The sequence below is a fragment of the Myotis yumanensis genome, unplaced genomic scaffold, assembly GCF_028538775.1.
Source record: "Myotis yumanensis isolate MYYU_CA2020_CCGP unplaced genomic scaffold, mMyoYum1.0.hap1 SCAF_16, whole genome shotgun sequence".
In the NCBI taxonomy this organism is placed as follows: domain Eukaryota; kingdom Metazoa; phylum Chordata; class Mammalia; order Chiroptera; family Vespertilionidae; genus Myotis; species Myotis yumanensis.
In genome coordinates, this window is record NW_027223767.1 from 2,485,099 (window position 1) to 2,497,276 (window position 12,178).

At 54.3% G+C, this 12,178-nt stretch overlaps 1 protein-coding gene across 4 annotated transcripts in view; it reads left to right on the plus strand.

Moving 5' to 3' along the window:
• The window catches only part of EPN2 (epsin 2), an 87,669-nt gene that overhangs the window by 63,900 nt on the left and 11,591 nt on the right, over positions 1–12,178 (plus strand). For 2 of the 4 annotated variants that reach the window (XM_070395321.1, XM_070395323.1), the window contains 3 exons: positions 977–1,089; positions 2,053–2,145; positions 3,055–3,226. In XM_070395321.1, coding sequence (XP_070251422.1) covers positions 977–1,089; positions 2,053–2,145; positions 3,055–3,226 — 378 coding nt within the window. Of the gene's footprint in view, positions 1–976; positions 1,090–2,004; positions 2,146–3,054; positions 3,227–10,545; positions 10,642–12,178 lie in introns of all 4 variants that reach the window. The other 2 variants (XM_070395322.1, XM_070395320.1) reach the window with 2 other exon arrangements.

Sequence of the window (12,178 nt, forward strand, 5' to 3'; positions counted from 1 at the left end):
CGGAGGGCAGTCCTGGAAGCCCTGGCACGGGAAGCTGAGCTCTGAGACCTGAGGGGAGAGGGGTGGGCTGAGGAACCGCACGCGCGGAGGCCCAGAGGGAGGGCAGGTGCAGAACCATCTATGGCAGGGGTTCCAATCCTCTCTCAGATGGCAGGCCTCCCTTGGAGAATTTCAGAGCAGTGTGGATCCTGTCTGGGGGGTACGGGGCGGGGGGAGGGGGCAGAGATGGGCGCACACTTAGGCACATGCTCCCAGAGCTTTATATCTAATTTCTGGAGGCACTGAGACACCCTGATGCTGATGCACAGACAATGTGGTAGCCTGAGAGCCCCAGCGTTGTTTATTTCCAGGGAGGCTAGCCTCACACACCTCTTTCCTTGGGCTTTGTCATACCAGCTAGGAACTGTCTCATCCCGTCAATAAACGCTGTCTTTCTAGGAGCTGCTTACAGGAGTTTAAAGGAGCATATGCTTGATTTTTTTCAAGTCCGTATACAGTTTCACTTAAACAAAAGTTTTCAGGGTGACTGCAGAAATGTTTGGCTGTCATTGTCCGTGACCCTGAAAGCCATGAGCTACAAAGTGAGATTCTCATGCTGGGGCGTCTCAGTGGCGCTCTGGCCCATAGGTGCCCTGCCCTTGGTTGATGCTCTTTGATCAGCTTTTCAGGAGCTATACTCTCCATCTTACAAAACGAGTTCCACTCCGAAGCAGGGCAGCTCTGCAATGCAGGCTGAGGGGCACATCCTTGGGGGCTGAGGGCTGGGCGTGTGCCCGAGGCATCTTCTCTCGGTTGTTGCCATGTGGCAGTTGTGAAACCACATCTGACGTTACTTGCTTTAAACCTTGAAATGTTTGCAAACCGTTCAATCCCCGTATTGTTGGGGTGTTGCCAGACTGTGTGGGTGTGAGGTGGGATGGGTTGTGATTTGCCTGGGTACCTACTGAGTATGAACCTGTGCTTGCCTTTCCCACAGCCACTTCCCCTCGGGTGTCCTCTGAGCTGGAGCAGGCCCGGCCCCAGACTAGCGGAGAAGAGGAACTGCAGCTGCAGCTGGCGCTTGCCATGAGCAGAGAAGTAGCTGAGCAGGTTGTGCCCAGGGCCACTGTGTGCTGCCCTGTGCCGGGGGGCAGGGACCCCAGGGGGGACAAACACCTGCCCTGTCCCCACGCTCTGTGTGTTCTGTCACCTCCTGCCCCAGTCAGGGAGGGTCCTACGCAAAGTCACATTTAGGAAAGGCCTTCAGGGAAGGAAGGCTTTGCCAAGGGACAAACCAGGCAAAAGTGCTTCCCAGAAACCCTTTTGCCGACATGGCCAAGCCTCACGGGCTCGCTCTGCACCAGCTGAGTGTCCACGGCTTCCTCGACACTGGTGTGTGGGCTCACAACGGCTTAGCCCTGGGAAGTCTGGTGAGACGAACCAACAGCATCTGAACACTGGAAAAAGGAAAAATACTACAGACAGTTAGATGGAAGGACAGGTGGATCTTCTGGGCCCATTTTACTTAATAGCATGTCTGTGATTTGTTATATTTATAATAAAACGTAATGGATTTATTTACTAATATTTAATCATTTAAAAGCTAGGATGACCCAGTCTTTGGGGTATGGTGTCTGTAATGAACTATTTTTGTTAGAAAGCATAGAAAATAAACAGTCATTTCTGGAGGTGTGCACAGTGGGAGGGGACAGGATGTGATTTTCCTCTTGATTCCTTTCTGGGCTGTCGGATTTTCTACTTTTATAAGCTGACCTATTGCTGCTATATTTGGAATTATAAAGCCATTTTCATTTTGAGAAAAAACACTTGATAATAAGTATTCCCTTTCCCCAATCTGTGGTGCCTGTGTCCCAGTCTCTCTGGGACCCCAAGGCGGGTGTGGGGGTGAGCAGGGAGTCACAGAAGAGTCACTGTGTCCTGCAAGTTGTTTCCGAGTCCTCTTTTGAAATAGCACACGATACAATCTCAGTTTCCTGGTTCTGGCCCGGTTGCTTTGTTCTGTAGAGTGATGTCATTGCAGTTACCCAGCTTCAAGTTCATTGTCCTCTCCAGGAAGAGCGCCTCCGGCGGGGTGATGATCTCAGACTGCAGATGGCCCTGGAAGAAAGCCGGAGAGACACCGTTAAAGTTCCAAAAAAGCAGGAGGTGAGTGCTTCGCTAGAAGGTGAGCGCGTGGAGACTGCCCCGCAGTAGTTGCTGAAGGGCCCAACCCACCCGCAGTGCAGTGCACGTGCCCCGGGGCGCTCTCCCACGGGTGGCTTCTCTTGGTTCTGCAAGTAGTCCTGAGGCCTGGGATGAGCAAGAGCGAGGTGAGGATGGAATTGACCATAGCCACCTAGGCTGTGGTGGCCTCCTGAGACCACCCGAGAGAAATGGGCATGGACAAGGGGACTAGTTGCCTAGGTTCCCATTCCCCGTGCTGACTTGTATGTACCTCAGTGCCCACTGTGAAATGGCAGGTAGTAGAGCCCACCTTGTGCAGTGATGGTGGCTGTTGGTTACGTAAGCTCAGTGTCAGGTGCTTTGGCACCATTTCCTGGCACAGGGCCAGCCCTCATAGTGCTGGTCTTCCTTGCTGTCATCATTTCTGTGCCAGACTTCCTGCTTCGTACCTCAGGGTGAACAGGACATGGCTCTGCTCCCGACAAGCTCATCATCCAGTCAGGATTCGGCCCCTCAAACCACAGGGCCAGGGGCTCCAGTGGCCACCTATATCACAGTCCCAAAAGTATCCCTGGCAGCTGGGGAGCAAGGCAGTGTGGTGTGCGTTCTGGAAGGAGGAGGAAGCCTGGGGTCATGCAGGAAAGTCCTAGGACTGTTTGAAAGTGGGCAGGTCATTTTGCACATAGTAAATAGCTCAGTGTGGCTATGGTAATGCTGGGGGCAGAGGGACATGGGCAGGCCAGGGCATGGGGCTGCTCAATACCAAGGCTTCTCGCCCCTCGAGAGGGACTCTATTCTAGTAAGAAGCACGGGCAACATTTATGGCTGACAAATGGATGTTGGCTAGACTGTAGCAAAGTAAAACTTGTCTCCTTCTCTTTTTCTCAAAAGCCCAGCTCCTACCCACAGCAAACCACTCTGTTGGATTTAATGGATGCCCTCCCCAGCTCAGGCCCTGCTGCCCAGCAAGCTGAGCCCTGGGGCCCGTCAGCCTCAGCTAACCAGACCAACCCCTGGGGTGGGCCTGCAGCCCCAGCCAGCACTTCGAATCCCTGGCCATGCGGTAACGATCCCTCGTCTGTCTCTCCTGCATGCTTGTGGAATGGGTGAGGGCAGCAGGGCAGAGCTGCTTGCTCTCTCTCATCTGGCAGAGGTGGGAGTGGGTCTGGCCCCAGGTGGGGCCCAGGCTGCTGCTCTCCCCCTGAGGACTGTGGGGCGCACGCTCTTTCATTCTGCTTTGAATGGTTTCTGCTTTGGTGGAGGGAAAGCAGCCTTCCTCTCTGCTTCCCACGTGCATCAGAAATGGCTTGTCCCACCCCGGGAGCGCATCAGCTCTCTCAGCCTCAGACTTGCACCCAGCACCCAGGTTAACAAACTATAATACACAACATGAAATGTGGAATCAAGTGGCTATGATGTACTGACATGACTGCGAATGAAAAGGGGATACATTTGCTGTAATTGGTCTTACTAGTTAATACAATAGTAAATCAGTTTACTAGGCTACATGAACATTTTAAAGTTCTATTTAATGCCAAATGTAAGAAAATTTGTAAGAAGAGATTTGAAACCTGAGTGTAGCATGATTGGTTTAATGTGAGTGGAAATCTTGGGCACATGGGTTTCCGGATCGCTGGGCACACAGCTTGACCGGCAGGCGATAGCTTCCCACCCCACCTGTACTCTGGGTGCTCTGGACCCTGCGGGCCATGGTGGTCTGTGGTTTCTGCCTACGAACTTTGAACTGTATGTTTTGTGGCAACTTGCCTGTATCTGTTGGGATCTCTGTTTCCCCCACTAGAACCATGTTCTGTATTCGGCTGCGTTCCCCGGATGCTTGCTGGAGTGTACCAAATGCCAGGCTCTGTCCTGTCAGGCAGGGGCCCAGACACAATCAAGGTTCCGGTCAGGTGTGGGCTGGGTCTTGGTGGCAGGGGAGAGCATCCTGGGGCAGCGCTTAGCTCAGGAGGTGGGCTTATCAGGAGATGGGGGTGGGGGTGAGGCAGGCATGTTGGAGGAATCTTTAAGGGAGAGCAGGGGTAGCCAGGCCAGGAAGAGGCACGAGTGTTCCCAACAGAAGGCTCGGCTGTGAGGGGCAGGAGGGCATGCAGTGGTGTAGCTGTACAGGCATGGGGACCTTCCTGGTGTAAATTGGGCAGCAGGGGTTGAGGTGGGGGTGGGAGAATGAGGGCTGGAAAGCGGGGATGGGTGACTTCGTGGTTACTCGGGGCCTGGCAGCTTTGCCAAGTGCTTGGACGTGTCCAGAGACAGTGTTGGCACCGGGTGTCCTTGGGTGATGTTGTCGGCTTTAGGGACCAGGCAGACAGAGCCCCACCTTCCTTTGGCAGGAGCCCTCTGGGCCTCGGGGCAAACCCTAGGCCAAATGGTCCACAGTTCCTGCTCACTGATGGCCAGCACCAAGGCTGCCAGGAGCTTGGTTTGCGTGGTCCATGGCCATGTGCGTGGGCAGTGAAGGCGGGTCTGCTGGAGGTACCCACTTGGCACTGCCTGTGGGGACAGCAGTGGTGTTGGCCACACTAAGGTATGGATAAGGACGTTCTTCAGGAAAGACTGTCAGTCCCTTTCAGAACGGTAACTGATCATTGAACGAACACGTGGTCTTCTCCTGAAGAGCCTGGGAGAGGAAGGCGACTGAATTATGCTGAGTCAGCGGCTGATTCTGGGGAGGGGCATGGGGCCAGGTGGTGGGGCGGAGACAGCTTTCCCTTCTACCCTGTTTCTACTGTTTGTGGGACCTGGTTGGAAGCGGTAGAATAAATATTTTGTAAATGACTAAGTTTGCCCAGCCCCTCCTTTGGCTGGTGGACAGGGCTATGCCCTGGAACTGAATGACTGAGCCAGGGACGTGACCCTCGCGGGGAACTGGGGAGTCTGCTGTTGGGGGGCAGGATCACCTCCCACAGTTGAGGTTCTCACACTGCAAGCAGCATCGACAGGCTGGCCAGAGGTGGGTGAGTTTGGGGAAAGGCAGCTGGTGCCCAGAGGCAGAGGTTTGCTCTTCCAATTCACTTTTAATCAAGATAGAATTCATAAAGCATAAGATGCACTATTTTAACCATTGAAAGTGGGCAGTTCCGTGGTTCTTAGCCACTCATCAGCATGGATTGCAGGGCGTCTCTGGCAGCCTGTCCCTTTCAGCAGCCCCTCCCTGGTGCCCCTCCCCCAGTAGTCCCATTCTGGACATTTCATACGTGTAGTGGAACCACACACGTGTAGTGGAACCACACACGTGGCCCTTGTGGCTGGCTTCTTTCCCTTCGAGTGTTTTCAAAGTTCACCCACATACTAGCATGTATCCCTACTGCATCCCTTTTTATGGCTGAATAATACTCCATTTTATAGATAATACCACATTTTGTTTAGCCCTTTAGCAGTTGATGGATACTTGGGTTACTTCCACTTTGGGGTTATTATGAATCTAATTTTTAAAAGAAACAATTGAAACCTGCATTTTTGAAATATATTAATATTTAAATGTTGACAATATTTGGGGCTAATCAAAATATATCTGCAGGTGCCCACAGGTGGTTCCTGGGCTGCCATCTGTCCTTTTCCACTTCCTGACCCAGGGCCCTCTCTTTGGTTCTGATACAGTTGGCATTTTCCCAGGGACTTGGGAGAAAACGGGCCACTAAAGGCGAGAGAGGCTCTTCGTGTTGTGGGATCACACAGCAAGTTAGAGACAGGTCCCGTGCTCTGATCCTCGGTGCTCCAGTCGTCACATGGTCCTAGACGGCTGCGAGGCCTTCTGTGGGGCAGGTCCTGGGGGAGCCATCGCAGCCTCCAGCACTGGCAGTGCCTGGATGAACATGCTAGCTGGTCTGCTTCCTCTTCTCTCTGGGCTCTTAGGTTTTGATGTGGTCGGGTCATATTGTATGTACAGTTGTGTGTATATGTGTATATATATAATATATACATATAAAGGGGGAAGAGAGAGAGAGATTGAGATTGAGATTTCCATTTGTACCACATAATGAGCATTTCCAGGCATGTGAACACCCTACACAGCGTGGCTTCAGGGGACCGTGCCGGGCTAGACCCCATTGGACAGGGGGTGGCTTTGCACTCTCAGTACTCCGCTCCCATGGGCTGCAGGAGAGGGTCTGAGGCCAGCTACCGAGTTCCCCAGAGCATGGGAGCAGCCCCCTGGCTTTCATCTCCCAAGACACTGCCCCAGAGCACAGTGTGGTGTCAGGTTTACGGATTAGTCTCTAGTAAAGTCTGCTAGAGAAGTCTGTGTGTTTTCAGGGCCGCCCCACTACCCTGAACATCCTCAGAAATTAGAAAGATTAGAGGGTCTCTTTTCAGACATTGTTAGTTGCACCCTCTGGATGAAAGAAACACTGTTTTGAAAGCCTCTGTGTAGCAAGCCCTGCCATTCCCATTTCTTCCCAAGTAGTGTGGGCAGCTTGGCCTTGGGAGGAGATTCTAAGGACTGAGAGGAGGAAACGAGCCTGCCAGGTCGGCGGGGCACTTCCCCCACCGCCCGACACAAAGCAGCCCGCCTGGCACGAGGTGGGCGCACAGCCTGCGACTCAGGGCCCTGCTGGCTCCTGCCAGCGGCAGGTGGTGCTGCTGGTTTCTCGGTGACTCCCTCTGAGGGGAGGGGGCTTAGTTCTTTCTGTGACTTCCTCCCGGTGCACATGAATATCAATGTGCAAGACGATGGCCGCGGGATCCGTGAAAGGGCCTCAGAGAAGCCGGCCGGACGCTGCTTGATCTTTCTGCCCTCGGGTCATCCCCTTTCCTTGCATTCATGGACTTTGCCCAGCATTTATTTATCGGGTGTGTGGAGACCTGGGCCTCCCGAGGACATGGAGGGCAGAGCACAGAGACGCCTCGCCGTGAATCCCTGTGCCTCCATGGGGAAGGCAGTGCTGTCAGCAAGCCCTCACGGGGACTGTGCCCCTGCTGCCCGCTCTCTCCCGCCTAGTGTTTTGGAGGGTGGCGGAAGCGTGGTCTGAGCCCAGCGTAGCTGAGGAAAGTGTGGTGCCGCAGTGCGCGGCCTCCCGGCCTCCCGCAGGTCCTGGTGGAGCGGAGAGTTGGCGTCGGGTCCTGGATACACCTAGGCTCAGCATCTTATCCTCGGTCATCTGGCTGATGTGGTGTCAGCAGGGTTTGAACTGAACTCGTCTTTCATTTCCCACCCAAAGCTCTGCGCTGTGACCAGGTCTGTCCTGTGCGTGGCTTCCCCTCAGGCCCAGCGTGTGGGCTGAGCACGGGGCAGCATGTAAGATGCGGGTTTTTCAAGTTCCTGGCCATCCTGTTGTTGCAGCAGATTCTAAAGGGAGCAGAGCCCATGGAAACTAACTGAAGGTGTCAGAAAAGGCTCTTGATTCCAGGGCGGGGCGCCCGGGGGCGGGGTGGGCGGGGGGTAGCTTGCCTGAGAGCCAGGATGATGGCGCTCAGCAGAGGCCCGTCTGGAGAATGTTACCCAGCTTCACGGGTCAGAGCGTAAGTATAGGGAGAGCCCTTCCAGAAAAGTTACAGTGCTTCATAGTAACCCATAGTGACCGGCGTTTAGCATCTGGGGGGAAACTGGTGTTTTTAGATCCTCGTGGCCCAAGAGTAGGCCCAGGAGGTGAAGCAGGCCTTTGCTTCTCGTGCAGCGGTTCTCAAACTGTGGGTCGAATGACCCTTTCACAGGGGTCGCCTAAGACCATCGGAAAACACATATATAATTACATATTGTTTTTGTGATTAATCACTATGCTTTAACTATGTTCAATTTATAACAATTGAAATTGGGGGTCACCACAACATGAGGAACTGTATTAAAGGGTCGAGGCATTAGGAAGGTTGAGAACCTAGTGTCTTGCACAGGCAGCTGTGTGAGTCGCTGAGGGCTTGCCTGTCTCAGGTCAGGAGGGCACGCCCTGCCCAGGGCTAGTGGGTGGCAAAGGAGAGCTCCCCGGTTTGCCTGCTTGGGGGCAGCCTGGGTTCCCTAAATGCCTGGTCCTTACTTTGTATTGTATCCTGCTGTCTGCCTAGCAGACTCTTGTTTATTCTTGAAAACATGCTCAGGTGTCCAGCTTGGGCAGACGTGGTCAGCCCTACCTCACCCCATACGTGGCCACCAGCTGCCGTGACTCCTCTGTGTCTTCTCTCTCAGAGGGAAGGCCTGGGCCTGGCCTGGTGAATGCTCTCCAGGTGTTGCTTAGAAAGCGTGAGGAGACTCCACAGATTACCTGTCTGTGGGAGGCAAGGCTGGACCCCATAGATGTCCCTCCATTCCGGCCTGTATATCCAAGCTGGGCCATCAGACAGTAGGCCTCATGTCCGAGGAGGGTGTGACCCAAAGCATGAGTGCTCCAGGAGCTCAGTGGTTCTCCTGAATCCGGGCTCCATTCCGGTCACCTGGGCAACTTCTAAAAATCCAAGTGCCCAGGCTCACCCCAGCATCTGGGTGGGAGGGGAGGGGACAGCGCTAGTATGTTACTAAAATCCCCCAGGAGTCCCCGGGACAGCCCCAGTTGAAAAGCACTGGGCTGGTACCCTGAGTTGCATGGTAAGTGAAGTCCCACTAAATCTATGGTATCTGAGTGCTTCCTGTGCAGACTGTCAGAGCTTAGGAGCAGCCCTTACCTGTATGTGTTCCCAGCACCTGAATCAGACATTTACCTGGAGCTCTGGTGGTGCCACTGGCCTCAGTGTCCACAGCTGCCTCTCTGGAGGGGTTAGATAGACTGCAGCCCTGAGGGTCTGTGGTGTCCTCCATTGGCTCCCGTCAGTCCCCAGGAGTTACTGAGCTCTTCTGTGTGTCAGGCTCAGGGAGGCAGATGGGCAGAGCAGACCCAGCCCTGCTCTCGGGAACTCACGCTATAGCTGGGGAGACAGGCAGATTCTCACAGGAGCAAGGGCAGGGGGTGAGGGGCTCTGGGCTGGGTTTAGACAGGAAAGTCAGCATACCCTGTGACAGACAAGATGGCGTGGAGGCTGCATGGTGGAAACCATGCCTTCCCAGCAGGCCCCATGTGTGCACACACATACGCGCACTCATACATGCACACATGCATGTACACACACACATACACACATACATGCGCACAGACACACATACACGGAGTGTGCTGGGATGCAGTTTGGTCTGGACGCTGTGTTGTAAGCAGTTCAGTGGAGCCCGGCAGCTCTGCCCTCTGTCAGCAGGATTCAGTGCTCAGATGATCACCAAGACTTGGGTGCTCTTTGCACCGCCACCCGTGGTCCCCTCCTCTCTCTCCAGCCTCGGAAGCTTGAGGTCCTGCTGTCTCAGGTGCCGCCTCCTGTTCCCAGGTCATAGCCCCGGGGAGGGGAGGGTGTCTCTGGGCTCCTGTCCTCTTCTAGGGTTTGGGGTGAGGGTTGGGGCTGGGGGACTTTGCAGACGGACTGTAGTTGGTGAAAAGCCTCCCCCGCTGCCAGGGCCGGGTCAGGCTCTCAGATGGGATAGGAGTGGGCCAGGAGGGGACGGTGCTGGAGGGGACTGGAGGTGCCTCCTGACGGAGGGAAGGAGGAAGGACGGCAGCTCTGTCCGCAGGGAGTGCAGGCCACGCAGCATGTCCCTCCGACCCAGCTTGTTCCATTCTTACCGCCGCAGGGGGGCGAGGGGAGGTGGAGGAGGAGGGTGTGCCGATGCCTCTGGCTTCGTCCAGTCGGGTCTTCCTGTGGATTACATGCTGGGTCCTCCCGTGTCATCGTGGGGTCTCTGAAGACACTTCCCAGCTCTGTGACTTGCAGTCAGCTGTCCCTGATACAGCTGCCAGCACATCACTTCCTCCAGTCGAGATGGAGACCAAGGCCTGTGAGGCTGTGATTCCAGCCGGGACCCGGTCCCGTGTCCTGATAGGCCCTCTGTGCACCCAGCGGAGTGGCCTGGGGGAGCGGCGTCAGTCACGAAGCTTGTTCTGCAGAGGGGCTGGGAGACCAGGAGGGAAGGAAGGAGGGGCTTCTGGAGGCGGCGGGTTTGGGGCAGCGGCAGGAGAAGCCCTAAGTTCACACAGGAGTTGACAGGCCCGGAGTAAAGGACAGGCATGTGTGCCCAAGGGGTGGTGGGAATGAGGCTTGCAGGTGTATTTCCAGCTCACAAGCTGGGAAGTAGTGAGAGCAGCACGCGCCTGCCCCCCTCAGCTGCTCCTGGCATGCTGGCCGCTCACCCTCCAAAGTGAAAGGACAGTAGCTAGTGCAGGCCTGAGGGGCCCACTCCCAGGCCAGGCAGCAGCCAGGGGTTGGAAGTGACATCAGCACACAGAACAGTGTAGCCAAGGAGCTCCTACCTACACAGAGGTGCCTGCGCACTGCCCTAGGGCTGCTAGCGGGGCGTGTGGGAATGGGTCCAGGAGCTGAGTTCCTAGAGGCTTAGGGGAGCATTCCCTGTGTTTCCCTAAGGCTGCCTGGCGGGGAGAGGAGACCGCTCTCGCCCCACAGGGCAGGGGCTCGCGGCCCAGAGGAAACTGGGGCAGGCATGTAGTGATGGGGCTGCTGGTAAGTACTCTGAAGGAAGCCGAGGGGAGAACCAGGGAGGAAGGGAAAGGTGGGGGACTCGGGGCCAGACGTGGCAGCTGGTGAGTGTGCCCTTCGGCGTGTTTGGGAGCCGTAGGGCGGTCAGTGGCTGGGGAAGCGTGGAGGCAGAATGAAGACATCTAACACACATCTGTTTGGAGTTCCAGAAAAGTTAATACTTGACAAGATTATGGCAAAGGCTTTTTAAGGTGCTGCCTCTCAGATCCGGGAAGCCTGTACAAAGGAGTGGCAGCCAGACGACTGCTGACCTCCCAGCGACGACGGCCCGAGGACAGCGGCTGAGCTCGCCGGGCGCTGAAGGCACGCTGTCACCGGAACTCCGTTCCCGCAGCATCGTCTTTCCTCCAAGAACGATGGTCAAGTAAAGGGGGCTTCGGTTTGGGAATGAAAATACGACTGTCCCCTCCAGAATGCTGTGCTCAGTGCCGTTTCCTTCACAGTGACGGCGAACAGTGACCTTCCGAGGAGCAGAGCGAAGAGCGCCTGCTGCCAGCACATTGCAGTGCTGAGGGCTGTTTGTCAGGTGGCAGGACAGACAGGCGTGGACACAGGCCTGGAGGAGGGCAGGGGAACATCCGAAATGGCACTTATGTGGAAGGACCTTTTTATTTTATTTATTTTTTAATCCTCACCAGAGGACATGCTGAGAGAGAGAGAAACATCGGCCGGTTGCCTCCTGCACACCCCCTACTGGGGATCAAGCCCCAAACCCGAACATGAGCCCTGACTGGGAATCTTACCAACTGAGCCACTCTGGCCAGATGTGGGAGAATGGTTTTAGAGAATATAAGAAAACATGAGCAGCACGATTCCTGAGCCTGTGGCCTTGAAGAATACACATTATTTTCAGTCACATCTTTGCCTAGCATATGAATACTCACAAAAATTGATCATGTGCTAGGCAAAGATGCTGGCTTCCACAAATTTCAGAAAATTGGGATCACATAGGATATATGTTTTCTGACCATAATGCATTCAAGTTAAAAGTCAGTAACAAAGATAACTAGAAAAACTCCATACACTTGACATTTTAAAACACTTCTAAACTCTTGAATCAAAAAAGAAAATATGAAAATCAGAAATATTTAGAACCAAATGATGTAAATATTTTCATATCAGCAGTTGTGGGACAACCGAAGCAAATAGTACAAGGGAAATTTACAGCTTAGGGTGTTTCCATTCGTCAAGAAGAAAGGCACATGATGAATGAGGTGACATTAGGGTAGAATAGCGTTACACCCAGATCAGTAGGAGGAATGAAATAGGGTAAGAACAGAAGTGAATTAGCGCACAAACTAATAATACCCACGAAGACGGAAGTTAGTGATTGAAAAGAGTAGTAAAATGGACAAACCTTTGAGGATTTTACAAAGCAGAGGAAAGGCACAGGCAGTATTGGGGAGGACACAACAGAAACTGCCAAGATTCAGAACAGAGTAGAGGCTGTGTGATCAACTCTGCCTTCAGTCTGCAAACTGAGGCGCGATGGGTATTAGCC